Source organism: Amblyomma maculatum, chromosome 3 (assembly GCF_055883805.1).
Source record: "Amblyomma maculatum isolate TAMU_Amacu chromosome 3, ASM5588380v1, whole genome shotgun sequence".
In the NCBI taxonomy this organism is placed as follows: Eukaryota; Metazoa; Arthropoda; class Arachnida; order Ixodida; family Ixodidae; genus Amblyomma; species Amblyomma maculatum.
Window position 1 is genome coordinate 204,542,806 of NC_139346.1, and position 25,351 is coordinate 204,568,156.

Here is a 25,351-nt window from a genome sequence, read left to right on the forward strand (position 1 = left end):
GCAATAGGCGGCCCTTGATTGAGCTCGAGATCTCTACTAAGAAGAGCAAAATAATTTAAAGTGCAATAGGCGGCCCTTGATTGAGATCGAGATCTCTACTTACGGGCCAACGTGAAGCCAGCCGACTGCCAGGAGATGGATGAATGTTTGCAAACCTATAAAAAATCGTCTAGAATTATAGATTAGGAAAACGTCTGATGCAACCACAGGATTCTAGCTTAAATAATAAAAAGGTCGTAGCCTGGCGGCGATTACAAGCCGGAAACTTCTCAAACCAATGTGTATTCGGCAGTCCTTAATCGTGGAAGCTCCAGCCCCCATTCCTCAGGCCTGCGTGCCAGGGGCGGGGAGTAGCGGGTCTCTTAAATCGGTGGCCTCCTAAAAAGTTTTAATCAATGAATGAATGAAAATTTTAATTCAACCGAAAAGGAGCCCCTCATCTCCCGCCCCCGGCACGCAGGCCGGGGAGCGGGTCAGGAGGGCCCCGCAGGCTGAGGTCAGGTGAGGTTACAAGCACTCTTCACGGCCTCAGCCGCCAGGCGGGTCGCGTGCCGCTGAACGGTGGGATCTCCGCTCCGCAGCCAAACCTCCCAGGCTTCTCTACTATCAATGTTAATGCCGGCGCCTGGGGAATCGGCGCATTGCCATATTATATGATCTAGCGTGCCTTTTTGTCCGCAATTTTTACATTTAGAATCTTCTTCCTCCCCGGTCTGTGTTAAGAAAACCCAGACAGGGCAGACGTAGTTATCGGCTTGTAATCGCCTCCAGATGCGTGCTTCATTGTTGGTGAGAGACCGATCTGGGGGAGGGTATACTTTTCGATCTAATTTGTAAGATTCTGTGATCTCATTGTATGTGATAGCGCAATCTTTAATTCCCTTGCATTCGGGCTGTTCTACCGCTGCCCGGTGGTAGAGATCTCGGGCCAGCAGGTGCGCAGCTTCGTTGCCAGGAACAGACTCGTGTGCTGGTATCCATATGATGGATATGGTTCTAGTAATGGGATTTGTGAGAAGAATCTTTTTGGCCTCCTCTGAGATCCGTCCTTTTGCAAAAGTCCAGATAGCCGTTTTGCTGTCGCTGATTATAGCTTTGGCCTGTGTACCAGTGCATGCGAGCGCTATTGCGACCTCTTCAGCTGTACTAATGTCACGGGTGTGTGTTGAGGCCGCAATTTTAGGTGCACCTTCTCCATTTACTACTGCCGAGACAGCTGCTCCGTGTCGTCCGCATGATGCGTCTACATAAGCAACTTCATCGACTGCTTTGCGTTTCATCCTTTTAGCGATGGCTTTGACTGTTTGGTTTGGTTTGGCAAAACTTTATTTCCCACAGTAGGGGTCCTGGAGGACACTCGGCTAGGCGCCAGGTGTAGAGGGCAACTCCCACGTCGGAACAGAGAGCCCAAAGCTTTCCGCCGCCGCGCGGGCCTCCTGGACAGCCCGAAACTGATCATGTAGTGAAGCACTTTTTAAAACTTTGTCCCAACGTTCCTTGTTCTTGGCGTAGGCGTCGCTCGATGCACAACCACACAGCATATGGTTTAAGCCTACACGGTCACTGCACCGTTCACACACATGTTGTCCGTCGTAGTCTGGGTCGATGTGCTTCATGCGCCAGGGGTTGGGGTATGAGTTCGTTTGGAGCAAGCGTAACGTGACTGATTGGCTGCGGGTTAATTTCTTATCCGGGAGGGGAAATGCTCGTCTGCCTAGATAAAAGTGCTTAGTGAGCTCGTTGTACGTGAATAATTGATCTCTGTACTCGATATGTGGAGTAGCAGGGGAAACCGGAGGGACGCGGTCGATTAGTCCTCGCGCCGCCTCGTGTGCGATCTCATTGAGATTCCGCAGGCCGCCCCCTAAGCTGCCCATGTGTGCCGGGAACCATACGATGGAGTGATCGGTGATGTTACTTCCGCCTAAGATCCGTAGCGTCGTCTTGTCTATCCCGCCCTTGGCGAAAGCTCGAGTGGCTGCTCTAGAGTCGCTGTATACAGTTGTGAAGTCCGAGTCTTTTAGAGCTAGTGCTATCTCTGCTTGTTCAGCTACTTCTGGCTTCTTGGTGTGAAGTGTGAGTGAGTTGCGCGTACGCCCGTGTCCGTCGACTACTGCTACCGAGTAGGCATGCTTTCCCGGTATGTACGCTGCATCCACAAAAGCTGTCTGGTCGGGGAACTGTGCCGCGTCCGCAGCGAGGGCTTTGGCGCGGGCGAGCCTTCTTCCTTGATTGTGGATCGGGTGTACGTTTCTTGGGAAGGGGGACACTTTGATTGCTTCTCGCACGACTTTAGGTAACTGCAGGACGTTGTCCTTTTCTACTATGGCGTTCTTTGTTGTAGTCTGGGTGCATGTTTCGAGGTAAAGGTGGTACCAGTATGTGTTCCCTTAGGTTGGGTGGGATAGATGTTTTCGTCTGTGGGCCTCTGTCTGATTGGAGTCCGACCCAGTCTAGGATGGCTCTGCCTGTCTCCGTCCGATTTAGTCTTTCCAGTTGAGAGATTCTGACAGCTTCAGTGAGCTCTTGCCATGTATTAGAGCGCAGCTCTTTGGCGCTCGTTCCTGGGTTTCGCGTCGGCGTCGGCCTCGTAACCAGCGCCTCCCCACTTTCATCCCCCCAGTTCTAGCCGGCGCTTGGTAACCGAAGCCTCGCAGGAAGCGCGGAGCAGCCGGAGAACACAAGAAAAGGTAGGGGGTTTGAGGGGGGGGGGGGAGGGGTCGCCGGAGGAAGCGCTAGCAGCGACTGTCTGATGCCGCTGCCGCCGCTAGCGAGTCAAGTCAACGTGACCGCGTAGATAATAATAATAATTGGTTCACAGGAAGGGAAAGGCGCAGTATCTGTCACACGAGTTTGTGGACACCTGAACCGCGCCGTAAGGGAAGGGAGGAAGGTGGGAGTTAAAGTGTAAAGAGAGAAAGAGGAGCCGTAGTGGAGGGCTACGAAGTAATTTCGACCACTTGGGGATCTTTAACGTGCGCTGACATCGCACAGCACACGGACGCCTCTTCGTTTCGCCTCCATCGAAACGCAGCCGCCGAGGTCGGGTTCGAGCCCGGGTATTCCGGACAGTAGTCGGGCGTCTTACCACTGTACCACCCCGGCGGGGCATTACCGCGTAGAAATACTGATTTATTTTTTATAGGAAGGGAAAGGCGCGGTAACTGTCTCACTTGTTTTCTGTGGACACCGCAACCAAGCCGTAAGGGAAGGGAGGAAGGCGAGAGTGAAAGTGGAAAGAGAGAAAGAGGAGTCGTAGTGGAGGGCTCCGGAGTAATTTCGACCACCTGGGGATCTTTAACGTGCGCTGACATCGCACAGCACACGGACGCCTCTTCGTATCCCGTTCCTCTCGCTCGTAACGCGTCCCACGGCTGTGACAACCTCGCGAGGCACTTGTATAGATCTCGTCTTTGAGAATCAAGCATTGGTGTACCAAGTCGAACATATATCAGTCTATTTCTCCGACCACAAAGCTTCCTTCATGACTGTCAAGAACTGTTAGTGGAGTCTTTGTTAAAGGAATACGTGTGAAAAAAAAAAAAAAAATTCTGTGATAGCGCATACATGTGTTGCTCGATTTCTTTGCCTCAATCTATCGAAAAGGTGAAACAGCTTATTTGCTGCGCTCAAATTTCGCATTAGGAAGTAACGTAATCGTCGGTAATTTTTATGAATCCCTATTTTCTCCAGCTTCTCTGTTGATGTGGAGACAGGGAGGCCTAGTGCGCGTTTGACGCATTTTCGAATTATGGCGTCGATTTTTTCACGTTCTGTCTTTTTAAGATTGAGAAAAGGTGTGGCATAACATATGCGACTGATGATGCCTGCGTCATTTTGAGTAGACTACGTTCCTTGAGACCGTGTCCTTTTAGCGCTACTCTTCTGAATATTCCCGTAAGTTTTAATCAATCAGTTATTGCGCGATGGAGCGACGTGACGTCACCCACGTGAGTGATCACGTACTCCACCTCTTCCACTTTCTCTTCACCTCCAAGTTTTAAAGGCCCATCCGTTGTGGCTGCTGCCGGCGTGATTGCAGGGTCATTGTCCCCTGCTTTGTCCGTGGTGGAACAAAACCTTAGCACTGCGCTGTAGCCGCTGTTGTGGTGCTGTTCCCACGTGGTTCAGAGCTGCTCTGGCAGGGCGGGACCCGTTTCAGGATTCCCTGTTGGTATTTCGGCGTGGCTGCTGCCGTTCCCAAAGCTGAAGCCGTGCCTTCGTGGCCTCGGCGTGCGCCTCTTCGGTATCGCCTGTCAGCGCTAAGCATTCGGCCAGGATGCATGACTGTGGGCCCGCAGGAAGATAGGATGTGTTGGAGGGTCTCTTCCGGTGCACCGCACAGTCGACATTTCGGGTCCACGCCGAACAGCTCGTGACGGCGTTGATTTGTGAGCAGAACGCCCGTGGCCGTGCGGGCCTGAAAGGGCGCTGCCTCTGTCACCTCAGTAATATGGTGCTGGGGATGGTTCGAGTTTATGTCGGCAGTATAATGCCAGGCTTTGTTTTTTTCCTGCTTCCGTGCGCCATACCGTTGTTTCGGCGTCTCTAATTTCTTTAAAGATCGCCTTGCGCCACTCGGCCTCTGACTTGGTGTCGTGTTTTGAATTTCAGTTGTATTTAGTGTTTAGGACGTGTATTTCCGAATCCAATCTGTCTTGATGTTTTTGTACGTATTTTGTACCTTAGATGTAGGTACAGTCGTGAGCAAAAGTGGTATACAACACTCAGCCAGTGACAGAGTTCGGGAAAACTGGATCGAAATGCCGTGTAGCGACAGCATAAGGGACAGCGACATCAGCACTTCTTCGGACTATTTGACTGAACATTTAGCATAGAATTTTCTCTCACTCTTCATTTTTTTCTACCCGTTTCTCCTGGCCTGATCCAGAACTTTGTGACCCCCCGATACAAAGGGGAATGGCCGCATCAGCATCATCATCATCATGGACAAAATGGGGCACCGCCACTATTGCCTCGAGCTGTTGATAGATAAAGTTGGCACGCTGTTTTATCGAGCTCTGCCACCGAATGAGTGTTGTATACCACTTTTGCTAACGACTGTACATGCTGCGACTGTAGTAAAGCACCAAAGTAGACAAGGTAGATGGCAGCGCCCTCCAAACAGAAGCCTCACGACCAATTCAATCCAATCCAATGCCAATGTAATGGTAGTAATGAAAACATGGCGACTGCTGTGTATTTGGAACACTACCTTGACAGTATGTCTTTATTTTACCATGTTATGTACATATTATATTCTCTACATTGTGAATGTGAAGTTACATTGCATTGTACCAAATATTGCATGCCGTCTTGTGGTTAGGTACGCGACACTGTATGTAGCAGGCAATGATCGTTTTGGCGGCAACTCTTGTTTGATTCATTCCTTGTTTGAGTGTATTGCTATGCATCGATAAGCGCTTATGCGTAATATTCTAGCGATCTATTGATCTGGGAACAAACAGTTTATCTCAGCTTAGTGCTAGCAGCTGAGAAGTATCTTTAAAATCTATGTACACTATATTTGGTGTAGTGCACTAGAACAACCGCATAAGAAACTGGCAATCGTCTTTACCACACCAATTTTTCTTGAAAAAAAAAAAAAAAAAAAAAAAAAAAAAAAAAAAGAAGAAGAAAATACTGGCGAAATGTGACAAGTGTGCATTGGTTTACCTGTCTTAACACGTTTCGTTTTAGATTATTGCGTTTCATTCCGCATCAGGGGCATAATTCAAGGGACGGTGAATTACTGCGTTACTTTCGGATCAGGGGCCAAGTTGCCCAGCGATCAGTTCCTGGCACCTGTTTATTAATTACTAATAAGCCCAACCGCTAGGTTTACCGTGACTGACAAACAAATCGGTCAGTAGAAGCAGTGCAAACTGACTGATTTGTGAGTCTGCGAAGTGATCTTTGCGTATTTTGGCCCAAATGGCAAAATTTACGAAACCAGTAAAACCACATCTGTTGAATGATTTTTCTTGCATTTAAGGAACAGTACGTGCAGCGAAGTTGTGAGATTGTTACATTGCAAAAGCATCTATCCGCCTGTTGTTTTTCACATACTTGTATAGCGTTGCATTTATGCTTTGTGTTTTGCAGCATAGCGAGGTGAAACCTGGCAAGTACAAACTGTTTGCAAAAACTAAAACGCATATAAATGAAGGTGATAATTGCTGCAGTAGTTCAGTTTTTGTGCTTTACAAGCAGCAGTGGTATAATAGTTTAGGATCCTAACCGCTCATTTCTCCGAAGTGTACTGTATGCCCATGCAAAAGTCTTCAAAATCACTTTGTTAGGTTTTGTTAGGTTCTTTCTCCTCTCTCCATGAGCAAAATGTGCGAAGTTTAGTCACTATATTCTTGCATGTGTATTGAGTGTAATGCTTTCATATCATTGCTCTGTCTTTAGGTTTGGAGACACTGCCATCTGAGCTTCAGAGGAACTTCAACTTGATGCGTGATCTTGACACGAGGGTGCAGGGACTTTCAAGGAACATTGAAAAATTGTCACAGACATACATGAACCATGCCAAGACCTACACAGCAGCAGAACGAGCTGACCATCTTGAAAACATCCGAAAAATGTTTGAAAAGGCAAAAGAGTACGGCGATGACAAGGTTCAGTTGGCCATGCAAACATACGAGATGGTGAGCTGTACAGTTCCATTGCTTATTGATTATCTAATGATCAGTCTTGATAAAAAGGTTTTAAAATAACTTTGATCCTTTGTGTTACAGTCAGGCTGGTAATTTACGGAGCCTTTTTTTTAGCTATAGACCATAAAGACGTTCCTAAGCAGCTTTTCTGTTCGGAAAAAAAGCCTTGACCTAAAATTTAGCTGTGTTGTTAGCGTCAAATAAAACTAAAGCAAAAACAGAAACCAGAACAGCAAAGTCATATTTAAGTTAAGGAAGACGGAATATGAGACTTTAATTTTTCTTTTATGGTGGGAAAACTGCCGTGTAGAAGTAGTAATGGAGCTCGCCTGTATTCCTCCTTCAACAGCTGTGATGCAGTTACTTCACACTTAATCTGTTTGCGTTTCATTTGATGCTGATATTACATTTGCTTGGCCATAATTCAAGCTTGTCTTGATGTCTTATCATCATGATTAACGTTTTGCATTTTATCACACAGTGTCCATTAATGATGATTTGTGGGGGTTTTTCTCGATGGCTGAAGTGTTTTTTTTTTCTGGCGGAGCAATGACATAGCCTTGCCTTTTTTCTTTTTAACTTGAAAGCTTTTGCCAACACACAGTTTTAATAGGATGCATCTGGAGTGCCCTCGGAAAAAACTTAAAATGAAGAGCCTAAGTCCCAGAATGGGAAATGAGCATTACGAATATTTTCAATGTTTTTCAATTTTGCTTTTACGCATTACACCATTATTGATAATTATTGCAATTAGGTCACGTCTACTTCTTAGAAGAGACCTCTTTCAGCTGTTTTAAACTGATCTTGTCATGCACCTAGTGTGACAGAGCACAATTTTATGCTTTCAAAGTCATCAGCTGCACATATCTCCTATCCATGCCACTTATTGCGTGCATCCTCAGATACGGCTACTTTGCAGAAGAAAGCATCTTTTCATCCTTGGTGCTCATCTGTTTACATGTTGCCACGAGCGGAATAGGCAGTTCTTTCCTGCCATGCAGTGAGTTGTAACATGTAAGTTTAGCCTTCACAGTAATGTTTGGTGAGTGTCCCTGAGGCCACCATTTTGAGGTAGCCGATCTTCAGAACACAGCTGTGATGATGAGTTCGACACTGCTACCTCTGCTAAAGCCTCTCGTTGCTACTGGCAATGTTTTCCATAGCTGGAACATCTGGTAGTATGAGTCCAAACATTTTGCAACAGCTATGAAGTTGAACCGGCAATTCGAGAGGTTCAGGTTGCTACTTTTTTTAATGGCTATCATCAAAGAGGCAAGGTGTGCTTTCTCCAATTCAGTTTCCAAAATGAGGTTTGCAAGAGGAAATTGAAGACCTTGATCCAGAATTTAAAGTAGTGCCACCAACTGGCTACAAATCTCATGTTTTCGAGTTTCAGTTTGATTTTCAGGAACTAGGGAATGGCAATCTATGCAGCGACTTGCTGCGTAACAAGTTTATATGCAGCTTAATAATCCCTCGTATAAGAGACAAAGAACTGCATCAGAAACCTATTTCGGAGAATCCATCTTTTGCAAAGATAACAGAAAGTCATTCTAAGGAATGAAGGAAAAGCAGTTTGCTTAGATCCAAGCAACAATTGTCACCTTTTTTGCATCAAAAAGGAGCACTAACATGGTTAAAGGGAAGGCTGCCACATGCTCAAGATGAGGCTTATAACAGTACAAAACTAGAAGATGCGTTGCATTGGGGAGACATTGCAAGCACTGCAGGGGCTGAAATCATTTTGTCAGTATGTGTCACAGGTCAAGCACTAAAGCAGGCCAGAAGGACAGCACATATGACGCATAGAAATAGCCAGTGACGAAGAATATATATATTTTTTGAATTCTGGAAGTTAATGCAATCACTAGCGACGAGTGCTGGTCAGTAATGGTAAATGTCACCGGTATCATGATCAAGTGTAAAATAGACATTTTGTTGTGTCATGCCAAAAACAATTTCTTAAGGGTAATTTAAGTGTCAGCGCATAGTCGCTCACTTACATTGCATTCATTTCTTTCGGCCACACATAAAGGGTGATGGGAAAGGTAAACCTTTTCTCTAACAAGATGCTAAGTACAGAAGCTGCAGATTTTTTTTTTTTTTTTTTTTTTCAAGATTTATTAGTCGTATTGAGCAGAGATTCCACTGATTGGTTAGGCCTGATATAGCACATAAATGTAGTCAATGCAGAATACTTTTGGGACTTGAGGAGTTCAAAGGCATGTCCAGAGCCTATGACAAATTAAGGGCGTCATCGTAAAGAGAATTTAGACGAGGTAGAACTCAATAGCGTCATTAAAAAGGGGCAGAGCTGGGTTCTTTGTCCAGGTATTTGGTTGGAATGCTTAAAAATTGAAAGGAAGGTTTAAGCCGTGATCCTGAGATACCATTACTTTATGCCTACTTTGGAAGATGTACTGCTACAGCTAAACATGTTTGCTTCTTTGAGGCCGCATCAAAGTTTTGGCAGAATACCCTTGAGGAAAAAGGTTTTTGTGTTTGAACCATAAGGACTCCCTTTGGATTGTGAAAGTTTCTGCAAAGCCATTTGGTATATCATATCACCAGTGGTTTTAAACGTGGCGTTCATCAGTTGGTTGGAGGTTTGGCTGGCGTAGCTGTTATGATAGATAACATATAGAGCGTAGGACACAAACTTTGGATGCCATGAATTCATATTTCACTGCTGTTGTTTAGTTTTTCTACTTTGTATTCAATTCCCTCGATAACTGCATTATTATGTCACACGGTTCAACACAATAATAAAAAACCCTATCCTATCCTTCGCATCAGCAGCTGTTAGCATAATAAGCCCCTCACTTTCCCTACATTTGTTTGCTGGTTAGTCCAACCAGTCCTCCCTGTCTGTCATGGGAAGCGTAAGAGGGTTACCACACAGCTCCCACCTTCCCTGTTGGATCACGTTCCACATGACACTTGCAATAACACAGGATATGTCAAGTCCGCCATTGTGGATGAGGCTGGCGCTGGTGATCACTCCCAAGGATAGGTTACATGCAACATTAATACCTAAGAAAGTAGAAGAGTGAACAGACATCACTTTAGTTTAGCTGTTAGAGCACCGGACATGAAATTTATACACTGTGGGTCCGGATCCCACTGGTGGCGTTTGATTTTTTTGTTATACTTTCACGCTGACAAGCACCAGAGAAAAATTCTCTATGCTTTTCTTGGTATCTGGGGCTGTGGGTTCCCGTCATTTTCCCTGCATTTATTTGCTGATATTGGTCTGGGGAAACTCAAGGGACAAACACAAAAGAGATCTTGCTGCCTTGCTTGAGTGCTGCAGACAATGCACTTTAATAAAATCCTGAGTGTGGTACATGAGCCACCTCCTCACCTCAAAAGGGCTTTCCTTAGATCCAGACAGAATGCAAGACATCATGCAAGTGCCAGCATCAAAGCACCCCAAGGACTTCCAAGCACTCTTCCTTAGAATAACAAACTTCATGTCACTGTTCATTCCAAATTATCTATAACAACCAAACGTTTTTGGGAGTTACTGAAAAATGATGTTGCATGTACAGAACTACATGAAAGCAATTTTCATTGGTAATGAGCTAGCTTTGTTACAGCTCCAGTCCTGGCTCTTGTCCTTGCCTTCTGGCCTTGGCTGCATGGCCAGAGGAAAACTCTTCCCAAGTATAGCTTTTTTGTAAAACTACCATCAATATTAAGTTGCATTGTGGTGTCAGGCAAACAAAGAAAAAAATGCAGGAATGGTAATAAATTTTGCTTGAAGAAATCATAATTTGTACATAGCAGCCTCCATGAAATGGTTATGCGACAAGCTGCATTTTCTAGCCTCTGATGTTAGCATGCATCGATAGAGCTCGTGGCTTCTAACAGAATTGCTATTATATCAATTCCAATGGTTAATTTGTGCCATATAGCTACTACTCACTGAAATGACAATGTATTCAAACTTTTTTTTTTTGAGTTTGCCATAGCCTGTTTCCTCTTCAGCTGGCTACTTCAGTGGACATTTGTATTCAATCAACGTTGGTATAAAATTTGCATTCAAGCACCTGGTGAATGAAGTCGTAGGGAGACCAAAAGCTTCTCTAGTTACACGCAGTTTTCATAAAGCTCTGGTGTGGAGTGTTCCGAGCACTTGCGGACTTCTTGGCGTTAGCTTTTGTGCTGTGGACTGCTTTTATGTACACTCTTGCGCAAAAGTGGAGAGACCATGCATTTTGACAAAACTGCTTATCAGCTTTTTCTGAAGGTGTACCGGGGATTTCTAAGTTATGCACAGGGTAGCCTAACTAACATGCTTGCCATCTTGCCCAAGCATATTTGTGCACAGGGTAGCCTAACTAATATGCTTGCCATCTTGCCCAAGCATATTTGTCAGGTGCATCTTTTTATACCGAAAAATAATAACTCCTGCGGGTGGTATGGTCTCGCCACTTTTGCGCAGGGGTGTACCTGTTTTTTATGTACATGTTTTAGGTACCTGTGAAGGTTTTTTTTAGCTGTGAAATTTATGGTAGGTCATGCCCTTTGTTTCCATTGAAAAATTAATATACCCCGCATTACAGCAAAAGTTTCCATGACCCACCACTCTGGCATATACATCACATTATGCTAAAGCAGGAAACTAAACCAGTGTGAGCTCTCTCAAATGCCTCAGACTGCTTGCAAACTCCATGTTTCACGTGCGCCCGACCAACCAACTCATGTCGTCAACACAGAGTGGCCTGTAGAAATCGCTTGTTTACGGGGTTTCGTTTCATTTCATTTCATTTCATTTCATTTCATTTTATTACCTTAAAGGCCCCTAAAAAAGGGGTATTACATAAGGGGTGGCAAGAGCAAAAATACATAATCACAATAACAGGAAAGTTTTGACACTATCGATGAACTGTGGTGTGCAAGTGATGAGAGCAATGTTGTCCGGAAGGCCGTTCCAGTCTGCAGCTGTTCGAGGAAAAAAGGAATTTGAAAACGTGACGGTACGTGAACGTGGACGGGCAACTTGTAGCTGATGGCTGGTGCGATGAGATATGCGTGTGGGGGGAAGAATATAAGGTGCGCTGCGCATAGGACTGTGGAAAAGTTTGTGAAATAAAGATAGGCTGGCAATGCGACGACGGAGCGATAAGGGGGATAATCCGGATGCTGTTTTTAAGGAGGAAACGCTGATTTCATAAGAATACGATGAATGAATAAAACGAGCGGCGCGATTTTGAACAGATTCGAGGGCACTAATGAGGTAAGCTTGATGAGGATTCCAAATGGGCGATGCAAATTCTAGTTTGGACCTGACGAATGATTTGTAGGCTAATAACTTTACGTGTTCGGGAGCATGATGAAGATGGCGCTTTAAGAAACCTAACGTCCTGTTAGCTGATGATATTATGTTAGTAACATGCATACTCCAAGAAAGATCGCTACAAATTGTTATGCCTAAATACTTATATGATGGAACTAGCTGTACGGGAACTTCAGAGATTACGTAAGGGAAAACAAGAGGGTTACGGTGACGGTTAATAGACAAAAGATTACACTTACGTGGGTTAAGTTCCATTAGCCACTCGTTACACCAGTCTTGAACAGCATTAAGATCGTTTTGAAGAGAAGATTGGTCAGCGGTGGTGAGAATAGCACGATACAGTACACAGTCGTCAGCAAACATACGTATGTTAGATGTTACGTTTGAGGGCAGATCATTAATGTATATTAGAAAGAGTAGCGGGCCAAGCACAGACCCCTGGGGGACGCCTGACGTTACTAAGAGTGAGTTAGAGTTCACATTGTTAACGGAGACAAACTGAGAACGATTAGTTAAGAACTCTTCAATCCACTTCAATATATCGGGGTGTAAATTTAATCGGGAAAGTTTTATCAGTAGGCGTTTATGAGGTACTTTATCAAAAGCTTTAGCGAAATCTAAAAATATCACATCAGTTTGTAGGTTAGAATCAAGATTAGCATGCAGGTCATGAATGAATGTGGAAAGTTGGGTCTCGCAGGAGTAACCTCGGCGAAAACCGTGCTGAGCAGGATGGAAAAAATCGTTGGAATCAAGAAATGCCATGATGTGGGTATAGATGACATGTTCCATGATTTTGCAAGGGATACTAGTTAGCGAGATGGGACGGTAATTTAGCGGTGAGTTCTTGTTACCTGATTTGTAGACTGGAACAACCTTCCCATGTTTCCATTCTTTGGGCAGTTGACCTGTGAGGAGTGACTGAGTGAATAACAAGCACAACAGGGATGAACATATATCTTTGGTGTTAATCAGTATTTTGGCACTGATATTGTCAATTCCAGCCGAGGATGAAAGTTTAATGTTTTCTATTAGTGACAAAATTCCTGTTGAAGAAAATGTAAGAGAGGGCATGGTATCCTGGATAATAACCAGGTTTGAAGGAAATATCGGATCTGTTTCATTGGTAGATATGGATGAAAAGGCTGTGTTGAACATATTGGCGCATTCAGTTTCACAGATGGTAGCACCTGATGCGTCGGTGAGGGAAATAGTGCGTGTGTGCTGGGGGTTAATGACTTGCCAGAACCTTCGGGGGTTAGTAGTCAACATTTTGGGCAGATCGGTATGGAAAAACGTGCGTTTAGCTTCTCGAATGTTTAATAAATACGTTTTTTCAGCTGCGTAATATTTGTTCCAAGCGTTTTGACTAGGGCGTGACTTGGCCGAACGGAAAAGACGCTTCTTTTTATTTTCAAGACGTTTGAGTGTGTTTGTGAACCAAGGGTTTTGAGGGTTAGTTCGTATATTTATGTTGGGAATAAACCTGTCGACCAAATCTTCAATTTTCTTCTTAAACATGAACCAGTTTTCGTGGACGGATCTTTGATGAAAGTTAAATTGGAAGCCTGGTAAAAATGCACGAAGTTCATTATTTATAGCAATATAGTTCCCTTTATCGTAAAGTCGGATTGTTCGCTTACATGTTGCGCGTGAAGATGGTTTAATCGTGAAGCCGGCATGTATGACTTGGTGATCGCTGATACCTGGTAGATAGGTGATAGAATGAACGTATTCAGGGCTATCCGTTAATATTAGGTCGAGAATGTTAGCGCAGTCATCCGTTACACGGGTTGGTTTGGATATTAGTTGAACGAGATTAAAATTAAGACAAACGTCAAGAAAATCATTAGCATCCCTGTTACCTGTAGCGGTTAGATTATGCCAGTCGATACTGGGAAAATTAAAATCTCCGAATAGGATAGTGCATGTGTTAGGGTGCTTGGTTTTAATTTCATTTAAGGCGTGATTAAGTTTTTGAGGAAAGTCTGGGCTGCTAGGAGGCCTGTAGCAAACGCCTATCACAACTGACTTTGGTGAGGCATGACACAAGACCCATAATATTTCAATATCCGATGAAAGGTGAATGGCCGTGCATGATAGCTCCTGTGCAGTTGCAATAAGTACCCCCCCTCCCCTTCTATCTGGACGATCTTTACGGAAAACACGGAATTTGGGCAAGTCGGCAAGGACTTCACTATCAGAAACGACACTACTCAGCCACGTTTCTGTCAAGATTAGTAGGTTGCTGGAGGATGATGTGACGATATTGGAAATAATGTCGCGCTTTGAAATCAAACTTCGGATGTTAGTAAAGATCGCTGACAATGAAAGTGCTTGTTGTGCATGTTTAGAACAGCCTGTCGATTGGTGATGAGGTGGTTGCTATTTTACCTCTTTTACGGTTTGTGAGGATTCATCGAACGTGTATCGTTTGGGACCAATGTGTAAAGTTTTGAAGCGCAAGGAGAACTTGTCGGTTACCGATCTGGCAAAGGCTACAAGATGTTTGCGAGCGTTACGTACAGGAAGGGAAAAATCTTCGCCAATACTGTAGTCAGTGCCTTTTAGTTTGGTGCCTAAGGAAAGGATGTTTTCTTTGGTTTTGGATGAGGTGAATTTCACGATAATCGGCCTTTTACGATCAGTGGAGTGGCGTCCAAGGCGGTGAGCACGCTCGATTAGATTAGGTTCGATGGCAAAATCTAGTTGGGTGGAGCAATGGCGGATGACTGTTTCTTCCGAGTCTGCATATGTTTCAGCGGGGTTAGTGTCGGGTATGTTGTAAAATATGAGGTTGTTGCGACGAGAGCGATTTTCGGCATCGTCCATACGTGCTTCCAGCCTGTCAATCTTGCAGGTAAGTTCAGAGTTCAGAGTTTTCAGGGCGTCTATTTCGGAATGGAGAGTGGAAAGTGAAGCGTAGTGCGATTCCAGAGCGTCCATGCGTTTGTTTAAGTCACTTAAGGTTGTTTCAGTAGTCTTCAGTTGTATTTTAATGTCCTGTAGATCGCAGATTACTGTAGCTTGGCCGGCAGTTAGTTTCTGGAGCTCGGAAAGTACGCTGTCGGTATGGTCGGGGCCGGGGTTAGTTTCAACATCCCCTGATAATAGCAAGAGAAGACGGATAACACGCAAACATTCGGCAACAATATCACAGCAGCACTGAGGGCTCGGCAGCTGCATTAAGAAGTAGTTACTGTTTTTTTTAGCAAATAGGGATAACTTATTACTAACCTGCATTGTGAAAAGCAGAGGATTAGTAGACTGCGCTGTCGCACAGCTACCGAGCCCACAGAGCGGCGGTGATGACAGCATGCTCTTTATAAAGATCAGATGTGTTGATGTTCCTGGTGATGGGACTGGCCAATGAAGATCCTCGATGACGTACTCTGGCGGCGGTGAAGGCAGGTGCAACAATGGTGATCGCGCAGGTTGACAAAAAATTTCATCTTCATGGCGCATCAGGGTCACGGGAGAGACGGACGTGCAGGCTGCAGACGGCACAGCGGCGAGAAGCAGGTGAAGTGCGAGGGTAAATACCTGCATTGTGAAAAGCAGAGGATTAGTAGACTGCGCTGTCGCACAGCTACCGAGCCCACCACATGAAAGGGTGCTAATCTTGAAAATTCGATCGCAAAAAATCTATGCCATGTCCAGGTAAGAAATTTCACTCAGGATATCGAAACGCCATGAGGAACATGAATCTGCGATTTCTTTTTGATATGTGAACATGAAAAAAATTGCTCGAATTGCCCTTTTGAAGCGATACTGTAGCTACTACAATGCGCTGCACACAGGGGAGAGGCTGCTTCTCAGAAGCAACAAGCTTGTTAGTCCTCCACCGAAGTATACAGAAATTCCTTGCCTTCTTCACTCTGCATGTCCCAGTACAGATAAATTGAAGCCGTAAGCCAGAGAAGTAATGCACTGGCCAAACATTAACACTGACATTGTAGTTGTAGCAAACTCTTGCATCATTTGCAGTTAGTACGAAAATATAAATGTAAACTACCCATGCCCAGCTGTGAGTTGCCAAGCTCCATGGCAAGTTTTCGATGCCAGCCTTTCTCACTCTAAAGGCAATGAATGCCTTCAACTGGTAGATGTTTACTATATATATATTATATTTTTTATTTTCAAAAACATATCCTGACAACTGTTGCTACTGTAATCAATGCAAGTGCGGAAAGGAAAACTTCCCGATGCGTGGCATCACAGCCAAGTTGTGCAGTGACAATGTCTCGCCCTTCAACAGTACAAGCTCCAATCTTTCACAAGGCAGTTCAAGATCAACTACAGCACATCTTGCCCATACTGTGAACAGGGTGATGGCTTCTCAGAACATGCTGTTCAGGAAGGCGAAAAAGCTGCTCAACAAATGCCTGTTTTCCACCTTTGAATTTTACAGCGCCTTGTTGAAATAGAGGGTGACTGCGAAAGGTGAACGTCTCCAATCCCCAGCTCAAACGTTAATAGAGCATCACACCAGAACATGACTTCCTGTCCTCAACTGTCACCAGGAGCCAAGTAGAGTCCCCTTTGGCTCCATTCAACAGTGACTACAAAATGCAATCTGCCAGATCTTAACAGCGAAACCCAGTTATCCGTGTACGACACATGCAGCGGAATGCGACCCTGGCCATAGTGATTGGCCCTTCAAAGCCATTGTGGTCAGACGTGGAGGCTACAAATAATGGGCTGCACTTACACCTCATGAGAGAGCATCTGAGGACCACAGAAGCCATTGCATATGCCCCTGCACCCATGTGAAATTTCAAGATGAATGTCATGAAGCACTCGTCGAAAAAGTGAGCGCTTACGTCAGAGCCACAGCAATGCTAAAAAAGCCACCATTTTTTGCAGACGACGTTCATTGTATTACTTTGTTTGTTTTTCTTTCTTTTCTAAAGAAGAGACGATGTGGCAGCACAGTGTCGTGCCCATGATGCCAACAACTTTGCACGTCTCCTGCACGCGGTGCTTATTGTATGCGTCCTTAAATACGGCTGAGTTTCTGAACAAAGCTTCTTTTCTTCCCTGCTCCTCATCTGGTTTACATTTGTGAAATTTTTTTCTAGTATTGTCTCATCCTTCTGCCTAATTGTCTGGCATTTTGGTTTCAGGACATAGTTTTTCAAGTTACTGTTTATGTGTATAATTATGCTTGATATCTCTTGCAGGTTGATAAACACATAAGGCGCCTTGATGCTGACCTGGCACGTTTTGAGGCTGAACTTAAGGACAAGGTTCTGAATGTCCAAGGAAGCGATTCAGAAAGTGGCACTAAAAGTAAGTTTGTCCCCGTGTTTTTTTCTTTAGTTGAATGACCTTTGTCCTCCCGTAGCAATGCCTGTACTGCTTACTTGTGCAGGCCGTTGATTTTCTTGACAAAGGTGTAGAAGTTTGGTGTTTTTTTTATGTTACTTTCTTTCTACAGTTTCTTTGTCTTATATATTTTTCTAGCAGCTGAAATTGATGTTGAGTGTAGGTTTAATAATTTTAAAGCTTTTTGTTTATGTTAGAAGGGGAATGTGCAAGGAGTAGCTGGTGTAAAGTATGCTCAAAGGACATCGAGGGTGAATTGGAGTTGGCCCCATGGCAATAGGTTGCCCTATTTTAATGACAAAGGTGTTGCTAAAAACAGAACCTTATAAATTTCGCTAAAGTATGGAACAAGTGGCAGGTGCATTTTCAATTGCAATTTGCTCAGCAATACTGCATCTTTCTCTCTGTTAAACAAAAGTCAGCATTCTGTCTAGACAAATCTATAGAATTCTGCTGAGAATAAAAATTGGATGCTGTTGTCCTTCTGTGCGCAAATCTTCTTATACCACCATGTTTCAGAGCGTGGAAGAAAGACACAAGAAAAAGTAGAGAAGAAAAAGAACAAGCGTGGGCGCTCGATGTCCTCAGATGATGAAGTTCCTAAGCCATCACGGAAGAAAAACAAGGGTCAAGTTTCCCAGTAAGTGCTAATTTCCGTGTTCACAAATGGACTTCATTTTTTTTCCCTCCTTTAATTGTTGATGGCTCTGCAGCTTACAGAAACTAAACTTGCATTGATCCCTAACCTTTTGTACACCTTAACAATGAAGGAAAAAAGCAACATTGTTTGAAGAACACCGAAGACAATTTTATGAATCATTTATTTGTTTTGAAAATATTGATAGCAGAGTTTCTAGGTTGTCTTCCCTTCTTTTTCTTTCTGCTTCTTTTCACTAGCCATAAGGTGGTTTGCAACTACTTTTGGTTGTAATTTGTGGCACTAGTGCAAAAGCTTCGTGTAGTCAGTTTCAGGTTGTATTTGTACTGCTAGAAGTTGTCTGTACGGTTCAACTTGCTCTTTGCTTGGTTGACAGTGTGTCTTTCTAGTTAAGCCAGCATATTTAAGCCACCAAGACAACACCGACATGCGACCACCTGTCATATGCTAAGTACCAAGAGTATCATCAGAGGATCTATTTAAGAACTTCTTGAATTAACCCTCTCTAGCACGGCCAGATGGTCTAGTAATGTAGTGTGCAGCTTATTTGCAACTCTCAGCATGATTGAATTTTACGATAGCCACTTCCAGTATCAGTTTTTCACATCTAATATGGCAGAACGCAAAAACCTATACTCGTAATGTTTTGATTTCGTGAACAGTGATGAGTATGTGTTTGCACGGGGTCACTGCTGAAAGATTTTACAGCCGATGTAAGCCCTATTGCAGTGTATTGTGACTGCTTGCACCTGAGCGTTGTAGTGCTTTGTTTTGCTCTGTGGCTTTTACGTGCCAGCACTGAGTGATGCAGTGTGCTCATTGTGTCTTTAACTGAAGCGGCAAGACCAGTAAGCAGTACTCTTGCTCTGTTCAACGCCACATTGCCTAAAACTGATTTTTACCATGCTAGTTTAGTCTATGCAGCTGCGTGGAGCTTAGAAACTTGGAGGCTTAGGTTTGCACATGGGGCCATTCATCAGCCCTTTCTTCACCACAGTGATTGTGTAAAAAGACAGGAAAACAACTGGAACATTTTTTTTCCACAGCATTTGTTTCCTGTTAGCCACTTTCTTATCCAGCAAGCACCGATTGGATTTTTGGTTTTGCTTTATAGCTTGTGGCAACCTTTCTAGCTCTGCCTATCGTCTACACTTGTTGTTTATAATCATAGTATTGTCAAAGAAAAATGAGTAAAAAAGGAAATTGGAGAATGCTAGTTAGTTGTACTCCTATGGCACAAAGTTTTACAGTCAAACCCAACTATATCGAACCCATTTACATCGAATTACCCCGTATATTGAACAATTTATGAACACTATAATGTTATAATGAGAATATATAGTAAAAAGTATGTATAAATCGAACAAAAATAGCAGCCGTGCGTGATATATCGAACTTCAAGAAGCACAAAACCGCCCCAGAAGTGGGCCAGCGCCTCCCCCCCTCTCTACAAAGTGGTTTAGCCCAACCGGGCTTGTGAGGCGCTTCTCTTGCTCCCTCAGGCAGCCACACGGCTACCCCCTAGTAAAAGTGGCTCGACCGCTCTCTTTCTTGTGTTTACTCACAGCTACGTGCATCTGTGTGCGATCACCTCACCAACTGCCTCACTTAGAAGATTGTGCACTTTAGTTCGATATATGTGGGTTTGACTGTAACAAGAAAATGCTTTTATTTTTAAAGAGCTGGCAAACAGCGTCATCCTTTGTGGCTAGGTGGCGCCTTTTCCTAGATTGCTCGAGAAATGTTTTACACCAAGCTCTCGTGTTCTTATAGTAATTAACTGGCATATGTCTAGTGTCCTAAATATGAGCCTATTTGTAATGCAAAAACATTAATATTAATGCCGGCTACTACCGCAGGCAAAATCTTGTCTTGCTTGTCGAACCATGCCTACGCATAGCAATGCTATAACGATTAGATCTGCATAGTCATGACGTTGTGCCTAAACATGATAGCCATGGCCAGGATCACTCATGACATGACCCTGACCCTTTTCATGGATCATGGCCTTCGACCTGACCTTGACTACAACAGAGCGAAATCACCTCTTATGCTAGCATCTACTCCGAGGAAACGAGAAGTCCTGCGATGTGGCGCTGCAGTCGTGCAGCCAGTCAATAATAAAAGCAGAGATATAATTGATAAAGAATGTATGTATCATTTCAGCCAACTGCAGAAAGCTAGGCGACAGAAAAACAAAACCTGCACAACATGGTTTTCGCATGACATTAGAATCTACAGTGAACACTTTTTTTTATATAGTAACTCGGAAAGTTTACCTTGTAATAACACAAAAACCTGCAGCTGCTAGCATAGGCCCCCAGATGCCCAAAACATTTTCTGTGCAATGCTGTATTGTGCGCATTGTTTTTCTACATTGGATACATTCAACAAGAGCCGCCACTCTTGTCTAGGAGCAGCCAGCAGATTCAGCCCCATCGACCATGTTGTGATTATGCAAGAACGGGAAGCAAGATTTGCGCATTATCAGAATAAAACTATCGCACAAGGTCAGAAATGTGACAGTAGAGTTGATGTCTGACGCGTGAAGAACAGCTGAAAAGTGAATGTTTAGAAAAATGTTTGCATTAATAAAACCATTATTCTCAATTGCAAAATGGATTAAACATTTTACTTAAGGTAATATATATTTATTTCCTTTAATTGCTGAAGTTTGGGCATATACAGGTATAAACAAAAAGCTGTCAGCTCCTGGTGCCGCTGATGCTGTTTCTGCGCATATTATATGCATAGGGCATCCGTCAGACACCACATCATGTGTGAAAAGGAATTTCTTGAACTTTACAGTAGTTATCTATCACTTTTATTTAAAGTGATGGGTAAACAGTGCTTTTACAGGCCGAAACTGCCACTGTACTGAATTTGTTTAAGGTGTCAGTGCACAATGTTGTATAAGAAATTATGTGTAAGTGCAGTAGATATTTAATATCATGTAATGTTTGTTCTTGGCCTTAGGGCTTATTATGATTCTATGAGTGGCTCAATAACCAGAGTAGGGAAGAGTGGTCATGTCCAGCCCTGTCTCGGGCTGTGTGCACTGTTGTCTTGACCTATGAGTTTTTGGGGCATAGTCCTGTGGTGGTTGGGTGAGATCCCTCTTACAGCATGAGCAAACAGAATAAACTGCTTTGTGTGATCTGTGCAGGTCAGCAGAGGTCCCCTTGTTACAGTCAATCAGCATCTCGCATCCATCTGATGTGCTCGACATGCCTGTGGACCCTAACGAGCCCACCTACTGCCTCTGCCATCAGGTGTCTTATGGCGAGATGATTGGTTGTGACAACCCTGATGTAAGTCCTGAAACATTGTCTGGTTTTTATTTTCCACCTATTGCTTTTAATGCTGCTTATGCCAAATGTGTCCTGGCTAGATGGTTGAATTAACAACTTCAACGAATTCAGCTCTTTTGGGACTACAGAGAAAACATGAGATTATCGGGGCTCTTCCATGCAATGATTTTTTACGTGGAGTATTTTCATCATCCTGCTATAACATATACCAAAGTCTAGCTGTTTAGGTGCTATTTCACATGCATAAATATTAATATTTCATTTACTGATTACACATAACGTAAAAAAGAAAAATATTTTTTGGCACTGACTAGCTGAGAGCTGTGCCTAGTTCACAGGTTCATGCATACACAGACAACTGATGTCAGTAATCTCTTTATTCTCTTCCCAGTGTCCTATTGAGTGGTTCCATTTCACCTGTGTTGGCCTCACAAGCAAGCCGAAGGGAAAATGGTTCTGTCCAAAATGTTCGAGTGAGCGAAAGAAGAAGTAGAGACCAGTGCATATGGTGCAGTGTCTGAAACTTTTGTGCTTTCCATTTAGAAGCACTCGTGCTGACAACATGTATGGACAATGCATTTTGCGCATGTTTGTTTGGCAGTGTCTGCATTGTGTTCTTTTTTGTCTTAAGAACAGCATAGCTACGATTTATATTGTTGGTTTTACCAGCTTGTACCTGTAAAGGTTAGGCTTCCTGTTGCCTGTAATTATTTTTCAGTCATCTGAAAAGTAACTTTTTTTATGTTCAGCGTGAGAGGTTATGCATAGCTCATAGCGTAGTATGCTGCCTACAGCAGTTTACAATTCGTTGTTTTTTATTATGAGCCACTGTTGGCTTTGACAAACTGGTGCATTTTTGGCTTTATGCATGCTGTAAAAATCTATGCATCGCAGTAATAAATATTTCTAGTTGTACTATTATGGTTTTTAACTGTTGTTTAAAAGGGTGGGACAGTAGTTGTGTGGGCAACATAGGCAACCTACAAAAGAGTTTTTTCCTTTTTACTGAACACCTTCACTCATTTTATTTTACCTTTCATTATGTGGTATTACATCTTACTCCAGTGTCAAAGTGAAACTTGTTAAGGCTCACCTCATGGGACTGCAGAAAAATATGTGCAAGGTGTGAGTATGTCCTAACAGAAAGCAGTCTAAATATTACCACTCACCTGGTAAAGGATGGTATTCCATGAAGGTAGGCACGTGTGGGAGGTTCTAGTCCCGTGAAACCAACAGCAAGCCTGTTATTCATGTCTACTACATTTAAACTAAGTCTCATCTGGTGCTATATTTGGATGGATCGTATGAAGCATGTCTAGCACACACAGTTTTTCGAACTGTACACCCCAATCTGTCTCCAGCTTCCTCATCAATGTTTTGTGCAATGGATAGCATTTCGCCAGCGATGTACACAGAAGTATTGTTATCCAACACGGAGAATTTTAACTGCACTTCCTATGTCCCTGAACAAGCAAAAGGGGACGATTTCTTCAGCACCTTCCTACTGAAAGACATTGAAGAAGGACCATTCACAAGTTTCGTCACCAGAGTTTGGCTCTGACAGGAGACACCTTGTAGAGTGAAGTGATGTCACTACGTAAGTGTACAGTTCGTCACAACGCCAATGATGTGACAACACAGCATGAAGGGGCCATATCACAGCTATGTAGTAATGCTGGTGAGTCAGCAAAACGGAAGTGGTGTCTACAGCGCTTTGAGGAAACTCTTGCTGCAGCCAGCCTAACCTGCATAACTGCTGTGCTATGCCGAGTCGTGTGGTTACCGATACCTATGGCAATTGGAATGTCCATGCAGCTCCAACTGTGACTACTTGAGAAGTGGTACTTGCTGTGGTGAGTATATGCTGACAGTTGGGTGAGGTTCTCTTCAAATGAGCTTCTTGCGTGCTGCACTGTATCAGGTTCACCATGGTTTACACGTCCAAAGCACCAGTAAAGCTTTCTTGAAATGCACGACTGCTTTATGAAAGAGCTGTTCAGTCTTCTGTATGAAATAGGTATGCACTTAGCAAGACATTTACAATATGCCACTATTTCTTAAGCGGGTACCAAATTTATGAAGTTTTATGGATGCTGAGTTGGTGATGCCATGAAACTACGTCTTCATTGGAATTTCTGCTTAGGTGAGTGTCCCTTAACAGCAGCTTTATTAGTATTGATTTTATGATTTTACTTAAGGCACTAAATTATATGTGCTTAGCATATAGACTCTGCAGATTTAAGTTTCTTAGTTGTAGGTGTATGTCACAGCACTTTACAGCTGGAGACTTAATATTTGTTGTGACTAGTGCACATTCCATTTGTATCCTGGATAGTGGAAGCAGTCCTTTGTTTTTCAGTCCACAAAATTTGCAGCATCCAAAGGAATCTGTGAATCCTTTTGTATTCTCTGTATATGTTTTTGAGTTGCATTCTGATTTTTTTTTTTATGCTTTGGAGCTCGCAACAAATTTTTGAAGTGCATCCAGCATGGAGGGCAGCAGCTTTTTTGTGTTGCTGTGTGAAAAAAAAAAGTATATGTTTCGTGGATGTGTTCATGCCACTTTTGTGTTGGGGATCAGAAGGAAACGAAATGCTTCGATTTCAGTTCCACTTCACATGCTGTCTTTTGGCTTAGTGGGAAAGTCTAGGCTAAAGAAATAACAAGTCAGTACAGCCATATTCTCAGGTTACTGAAGCATTTGGTCTTCATATCTACTCGAATTGTGGTTTAAGTGCCACATGGCTGGCCTCTGGACTGGAAGAAAACAGTGCAGTCAGGTATGGAGACCAGTGCAGATATGAATACCAAAGGCTTCAGTTACCAACTGTAGCTGCAATTACCTGTGCTGCTGTTACTCTCACATAGTTGCCTTCATTGAGTTATATCAAATGAAGTTAAGCATTTGCAATAAAGAATAAAAGCATAGATGTAACTTCAAAATCCAGAGCAGTGTGTGCCTATGCTGTACCCTATGAAGCATCGCCTTCCTTACATTAGTGTTTCACAGGGCCTGTTGTTGAATTTCTCCTTATTTGTGAATAGGTGAGTTCTGTAATTTGTTTTTGTAACCTTTTGAGAACTTGCCCACACAGGTCCACTCAGTAGAGACGAGGGGTTGTTGCACATATAATCGATAACAAAGACAGCAGAAATGAGGAGCACAAGCAGCTGAGGTCTTCCTGTGCACAGCACATTGTTTTTTACTTATTATTATGTATGAATGAGCAGTATGCACAGAATGGTTGACAGAAATGCAGAGAGATGACTATGGCAGACGATGGTGTGCGCTTTGGGGTGATGTGTGCACGGTTTGGGTTGCTTCACTTGAGGGTGTACTTTTTGGTGGTCCTGCTGTATTGCGCAACAGAAATGACAATCCAGATGAGGCAGATGAGAAAACTGTAGGCCCCCAGAAGAAAGTAGAGGCCATCATAGGTGCCTATCCGGTCCCGGAAGTAACCTGCGCAGAAGAGAACAAACGGCACTTTCACTGCTTGCTCATGTGCACAGTACTTCCACCCTCCTTAAGCAGTACATTGCACTCTTTGCAGCTCATTGCTGTACTCTAAATCTGTCAATGTCATTGGTTGAGGGGCTTCCTTTGAGCGGCCTTTGCCGCCTTTTTCTTCAGTTGTATCCGACTATAGTATTACATTACAACTCCCACTTTACAATTCTAGGATGCAAAAGTCCCTTCTCATAAGGTTTGACACTTGCAGAAAGGAATTTTTGTCAGTAAATTGTCAGTAATTTTTTGTCAGAAATTGTCACACTTCACGATGAGCTGTGAGCCACGCCATAAGGGAAAGGAAGAAGGTGGGCATGAAAGAAAAGGGGTGCCATAGTAGAGGGTCCTGGAATAATTTCGACTGCCTAAGGTGCGCTGACAGCACAGCCCATGGATGCCTTTTCATGTGCTTTCAGCTAAACGCGGTCGGGTTCGAATCCGATACCATCTATGACACACTATATATTTTCGCTTTCGCAAGCTTCAGAAAGTACCTTTTTCGCCATGGGTCCTAGAAGATGATGTTAGGATCTTAGCAGCAACCCGTGTTATTTCCAAGTTTGTCTGGATTTTCGTATT

The 25,351-nt window shown here is 43.5% G+C and overlaps 3 protein-coding genes across 3 annotated transcripts in view; 1 reads left to right on the forward strand and 2 right to left on the reverse strand.

Moving 5' to 3' along the window:
• Window positions 1-5,069: 5,069 nt before the first annotated feature.
• On the forward strand, window positions 5,070-22,176 carry Ing5 (inhibitor of growth protein 5). The gene is made up of 6 exons (XM_084599336.1): window positions 5,070-5,222; window positions 6,415-6,653; window positions 17,148-17,256; window positions 17,812-17,932; window positions 21,117-21,261; window positions 21,653-22,176. The coding sequence occupies exons 1-6, from the start codon at window positions 5,108-5,110 to the stop codon at window positions 21,752-21,754; spliced, it is 831 nt and encodes a 276-aa protein (XP_084455462.1). The 5' UTR covers window positions 5,070-5,107; the 3' UTR covers window positions 21,755-22,176.
• Window positions 13,968-15,565, reverse strand: LOC146197490 (uncharacterized). The gene has a single exon (XM_084596484.1). It carries the CDS (start codon window positions 15,511-15,513, stop codon window positions 14,350-14,352), a length of 1,164 nt encoding a protein of 387 aa, XP_084452610.1. The 5' UTR covers window positions 15,514-15,565; the 3' UTR covers window positions 13,968-14,349.
• Window positions 22,177-24,423: 2,247 nt separating the features above from the next.
• Window positions 24,424-25,351, reverse strand: part of LOC146197491 (monocarboxylate transporter 12-like) — a 40,228-nt gene continuing 39,300 nt past the window's right edge. The window contains exon 5 of the mRNA XM_084596485.1: window positions 24,424-24,724. Within this exon, the coding sequence (XP_084452611.1) occupies window positions 24,585-24,724 (140 nt within the window). The 3' untranslated portion in view covers window positions 24,424-24,584. The remainder of the gene's footprint in view (window positions 24,725-25,351) is intronic.